At 33.9% G+C, this 6,121-nt stretch overlaps 1 protein-coding gene across 1 annotated transcript; it reads left to right on the forward strand.

Annotated features, from left to right (window-relative positions):
• The first annotated feature begins 5,152 nt into the window (after window positions 1-5,152).
• On the forward strand, window positions 5,153-6,121 carry LOC125121122 (olfactory receptor 10AG1-like). Its single transcript, XM_047769414.1, has one exon. The coding sequence runs from the start codon at window positions 5,171-5,173 to the stop codon at window positions 6,119-6,121; it is 951 nt and encodes a 316-aa protein (XP_047625370.1). The 5' UTR covers window positions 5,153-5,170.

Below are 6,121 nucleotides of genomic sequence, written 5' to 3' on the forward strand. Positions count from 1 at the left end.
AGGATTAAATTGAATTTGATTCTGAGATAGTAACTCTGAAATTATGAAGACAGTTCTATGTCAGACAAAGAAACAACCTAACAATTCTAAATGTATTGTCCTACAGCTGCCTGATAAATTAAGATATAGAGAATTATATATTGAAATGGCATACAAGTGGCTATTAGAAGATGTCCTAAACACAAATATGAATCAGAGCAACCCACAAAGAAAAAGGTGTATTTATGGATGCACCATGAGTATGAACTGAAAGGGACTGGGATCTTTGAAAATGAAAACAGATTTATTTGAAACCTGATTTTTTTCTTAAAAGGAAGGGAATAAAATCCATACACACAGAAACATAATAACTATAATGAGCAGCACACACAAAAAAATACTACATATGTCACAAAGCAGGAAAATGTGATCCATAAAAAGGGAAGAATTTAATCAATAGAATTAATCCACCAATAAAAAGAAATAATGGTATTAGTACCCAGGGGCATAAATTAAATATTTACAACTATGAACAATTTCTTAAAGGGAAACATGTTCAATAAAGAAAAGTGAGAAAAAACATATTTTGGAGATGAAATAACTAAAATTAAATAAAAAATAAATTAAAAATAAAATAAATTTTTAGAAAGTATTCATAAAAATAAGTAAAATAATAAAAATAAAAAGAAATTAAAGTTATCTAAGATATCTAACATTAAAATTTGCTGTGAAATTAATATCTCATTATTCACTGAAGGAGAAAATTTTAGAGAAATTGAAAACAGAAATAGTGTTAATTAGAAATAAGAATAAATATACAGATTTAATAACAAAAACAGAACTTCAGAAACATTTAGTTCAGTGGCTTAATATTTATTGTACATATTATTGGAATCTCAGAATGGTAGACTTGAAAAGCATTTAAACCATAACAGAAAAAAATTTAAAAAAAAGAACTATAAACCCCCAAATTAAATAATGTCAATAAAGTGTAAGAAGCATAAACATTCAGGAGTGCCAATAACATAATGAAATTACAAAAAAAGGTGATAAAAAGATAAAAGTAGGCAGAGAAAAAATTATATCATGACAGTGGTAAAGATTTGATTAATGCAGATTTCAATTCAGAAATTAGAACAGAGAGAATGGATGACATTTTTAAAGATCTGGCCAAAAACATTGTCAATCTAAAATGATTTGTCTAATGACATAATTTTGCAAAACAGAAAGTGAAATTTTTGTTGTTGTTGTTGTTGTTGTTGTTGTTGTTGCCATTTCTTGGGCCGCTCCCGCGGCATATGGAGGTTCCCAGGCTAGGGGTCCAATTGGAGCTGTAGCCACCGGCCTACACCAGAGCCACAGCAACGTGGGATCCGAGCCGCGTCTGCAACCTACACCACAGCTCACGGCAACGCCGGATCGGTAACCCACTGAGGAAGGGCAGGGACCGAACCCGCAACCTCATGGTTCCTAGTCGGATTCGTTAACCACTCCCCCACGATGGGAACTCCCAGAAAGTGAAATTTAAAGAAAATAATTTTATACTGCTTTAAGGGAAAATATAGCACCAACTAATTTGCAAACAAAAAATATTAAAGGAAGGTCTCTGACTGGGACAAAATAATACAGATTAAAATTTGGATCACCAAAAAGAGTGAAAAGATATCAAAATGGAAAATAAGACTGCTGATATTAATAGCATTTTTCATATTTTAAATGACTTTTAAATTATAAATAGTGGTTGCAAAACAACAACAACAACAGCAACAAAAACAGTATCATGGTATTTATAAATTAATAAGAATAAAATGTCAATAATTCAAAACAAAAGATAGGATTGTGGAACTGGAGTATTTTCTTGGCTTGATGCGCTCCACATGCATTTGTTTTATTGCCATACAGTAAACAACATTCCCTATCCTTCTCCTAATGAAATCAGGTCACCGTGGATTGACATGTAGATAGATGTGATATGCCTGTTATACATAAAGGCTCTTACGAATATCTTTGCTTCCTTATTTTCTGTCTGTCTTTCCTTCTCAGTTTTCTGCATGCTGAAGATCCAAGAGGATGCTGCCAAGAGAACTTGGCAATGGGGACTCTTAGATGAACGCAGTCAGAGTTTCTTCATCACTGACAGCAAAAATTGTACTGTGATATGTTTGCAAGATGCTTCTTTATTTTGTTAACTGCTAATACATTTGATGCCTTGTCTCAGTTTTTAGCTTTGTTTTAAAGGGATGGTGATATTTAATGGAATAATGAAATATCCAATTTGTTATCCTAATTATAGAATCAGGATTAGATCAGTAAAATCCAATAGACAATGGATGTTCAATTTGTCCCAGCCTGTAAGTAGCTGACAACATTATGTGAGGCGAATCCCTGAGTGCAGTTCTCATTTTTAAATCAACAAGGAACACCTACATGGATACCAAATCAGTCCTAATAAAGAGTTCAGAGGGTCAACGTGTGAGAGGCATGCTGTAAAGAGTGAAGAGAAGGCTTAAAATACAAAAAAAAGCCAGTTTTAGAAACACTAATAGTGTTTCAAATTGTCAAAGCATCTCAAAATAGGAAGAAATGAATATGATGATAAACAGAAGTGGATATTGGACTTTTAACTTCGTACCTGATATATTACCTGCATACTTTCCTGGAAGTTGCTAAAATGGAAAAGGGCTTTTGACAGAAAAGCCTCTTTTATTTTCCTTAAATAATCTAGTTTAATTTTTGTTTTGGTTATTCATCTATGTTTATTTTCCTTGAAAGTGAATGATGAAAACATGTTTTTTTTTCTTTTAAAATGATTATTTTTAATATGTCTTGATTTTAAATCAGCTAGATACCTTCACTAATGCCTGAGTAGACATCCTACAGATAAATAGAACTATCTAAATTTTTGTCAGCAGAAAAAACATGCTCTAATTTCCACAAAAGTTAATCTAAGAACAAAAGTTCCATTTCTGAAAAGGGATCTCACAACCCACTATAGTGAAGAGACCAAGCATATTGCATTCATGTGATAAAATATGAGACATTTTTCCAAAGGTATGAACATTCTAGGGTAAATTATTGGAGTGAAAACAGCAAAGGCCAAGTCCACCCTGATTATTAAAAGTCTGAAATACAATAAATAGAATTTTTTTAAAACTTTTTCCAGAAAATACTACCAGATGAGAAAGTGGTATTTTTCCACTAAGTTTCTACCCCTACAGAGGGGGAGGTTTTTGCCCAGAGAAGGATGGTTCATCTGCAGAGAAAATAGTTTTAAAAAATAAATTCAGGTGATTGCAAAACAGAAGGAGTCTTGTAGAAATTAAGTTGATACACCAGAGAAGATGTTCCCCAGAGTGAGCCAAACTACCTCCTATTTAAGAGCAGCTGATGTTCAAAACTCGCCTGAATATTGTAGAATGACAGTGACTTCCTGATTCAAAGCAGGGTAAAAATTTACAGGTTGAAAAAATACCCACGGAGTTCCCATTGTGGCTGAGTGGTTAACAAATCCAACTAGGAACCATGAGGATGTGAGTTCGATCCCTGAACTTGCTCAGTGGGTTAAGGGTCTGGCATTGCTGTGAGCTGTGGTGTAGGTCGTAGATGTGGCTTGGATGCCAGGTTGCTGTGGCTCTGGCACAGGCCGGTGGCTTCAGCTCTGATTAGACCCCTAGCCTGGGAATCTCCATATGCCAATGGGTTGGCCCTAAAAGGACAAAAAGACAATAAATAAATAAATAAAATAAAATAAAAATTAAAAAATGCCCATACTCGCGTAGACTGCTTCATGCAAATCCATGAAGATAAGCTATAATTTTGCTTTTATCCTGTTTTATTTAAGAATAGTTCTAAATCTGAGGTTCAAGATACAAAGAAAAATACAGGAAATTATGAAATTCTGTGATCTTTATCTGAAAACAAGTTAATGGCTTATGCTAACTAATATGATTCTTAACCTTCTTAATAGTTAAATAAAATTAGATGTATGTCAAATTATAGTAATAATGACATTTATAATTAAAATATTCACTTAAGGTAATTTTGAAAACTAGTGTTAATGGAAATAGGGAAATATGGTAGAATATTTGTGGTTTTGTTTTATTTGTCAAAGTATTAAGATAAAAACAATAGTTCATGGGATGAAAGGTGGAAGTGGGTATAGCAGATTTAATGAAATTGGGAAATATATATTGGCTTGGGGAAGTTAGAGAACAAATGTCAGTAAAGTGTAGGGAGGATTGTCAGTAAGTGTTGACTGCCTGCTATTGAATGACATGAACATGAAGTGAAGTAAGACAGCGTGTGTGTTTGTGTGCATTTTAGTGTCACTCATATACTTTGACCATTTTTATGTCCAGAGTAAGTAGTAATAGTATTTAATTCAAGTTTCATTTTTTAGATAAAATTGCAAAGGAAAAATAGAGGAAAGGAGTTGTATTTTGCTGCAAGATCTATGACAACAGATCATAGAATCTCACATAAGTAAAGAGAAAAATATTTTAATATTTATAATAAATGGATAATATATATGAATTGAGTCAAAGGTTAATTCTTATTTGTCATACACTATATGGTGGGTGTAAATAGGGAAAACTATTGGATAGTTTGATGGGACTAAGTCCTTCCATATTTAGCAAAACTAATGGGAAAGACACAAAAAAGAGAACAATAATATTACACACATTTATTCCCTCATTAACAAAAGATTGATTTAAGAAAATTGATTCTCATTGGAATGTAAATGGAAGGACTTAGAACATTTTGAATAAGAATTAAGCAAATGCTTTAAGGGAAAAGCTTTGAATTGAAAGAAGAGGGAATAAGTCAACTAATACAGAAAAGAAAATGATGGCTCCAAGGAAAAACAATAGAAAAAAAAAACCTGTATCATAATTCCACTTTTAATAGAGGTGAAATTAATGCCTCTTAATAGACATTAAGTACTAATGCACACTTATTATTTCTGGTATTATTACATCCAAGTGTAAAATATATGATTTTATTTCTTAGATTGATTTTAACCACACATCAGTTCATTTCTAAGGTTTCAAATCTCTTCTCTTAGAAACAGAGCAAGGCAACAGTGACAATACTTTAAGAGACTTTATAAATAGAGTCATACATTTAATCCAATTAATAGAACAGGAAAAGCATTAATTAATTAATCATCTTGAATTTACCATATTTGCAGATGGGGAACAAATTAAAACCAGAAAACTCAAACATCACTACAATAATGGAATTTGTTCTCTTGGGTTTTTCCGATATTCCCAATCTCCAGTGGATCCTTCTCGGGATATTTTCAGTCATCTACCTGACCATCCTGATGTGCAATAGCGTCATAATACTGATAACAAGAATTGACTCCACTCTCCATACCCCCATGTATTTTTTTCTCAACAATTTTTCCTTTTTAGAAATCTGTTATGTAACAGTAACTATCCCAAGGATGCTCATGGACATTTTGACCCAGAAAGGACACATTTCTTTCATTGCTTGTGCTACACAAATGTGTTTCGTCCTCATGTTTGGAGGCTCAGAGTGTCTGCTTCTGACCGTGATGGCCTATGACCGCTATGTGGCCATTTGTAACCCTCTTCACTACTGTCTCGTCATGAATCACAAGGTCTGTGTCCAGCTGGTCACTGCTTCCTGGCTCAGTGTGGTTCCTGTCGTAATTGGGCAAACATGGCAGATTTTCTCTCTGCCCTTTTGTGGGTCCAATACAATTAATCATTTCTTCTGTGACCTCCCCCCAATATTCAAGCTTGCTTGTGGGGACACATTTGTGAATGAGATAGCAGTCTATGCAGTCGCTGTGGTGTTTATCATGGTTCCGTTTCTGTTGATCGGTGTCTCCTATGGCCACATTATCTCCAACATTCTGAAACTGTCATCAGCCAGAGGAAGGGCTAAAGCCTTCTCCACCTGCTCCTCCCACCTGACCGTTGTGGTTTTATTCTATGGAACAGCAAGCATCACTTATTTGCAACCCAAACCAAATCAAGCCGAAGGGACTGGGAAACTGATTTCTCTTTTCTACACTGTTTTGATCCCAACCTTGAATCCCATTATATATACTCTGAGGAACAAAGACATCATGGTGGCACTGAGAAAACTACTAACTAAGTTATTAACCTGA

The sequence above is a fragment of the Phacochoerus africanus genome, chromosome 2 (assembly GCF_016906955.1).
Source record: "Phacochoerus africanus isolate WHEZ1 chromosome 2, ROS_Pafr_v1, whole genome shotgun sequence".
Lineage (NCBI taxonomy): Eukaryota > Metazoa > Chordata > Mammalia > Artiodactyla > Suidae > Phacochoerus > Phacochoerus africanus.

Bases quoted from the DNA above. Each gene is read 5' to 3' on its own strand.
- LOC125121122 (XM_047769414.1), top strand. From the start codon at position 5,171: ATGGGGAACAAATTAAAACCAGAAAACTCAAACATCACTACAATAATG.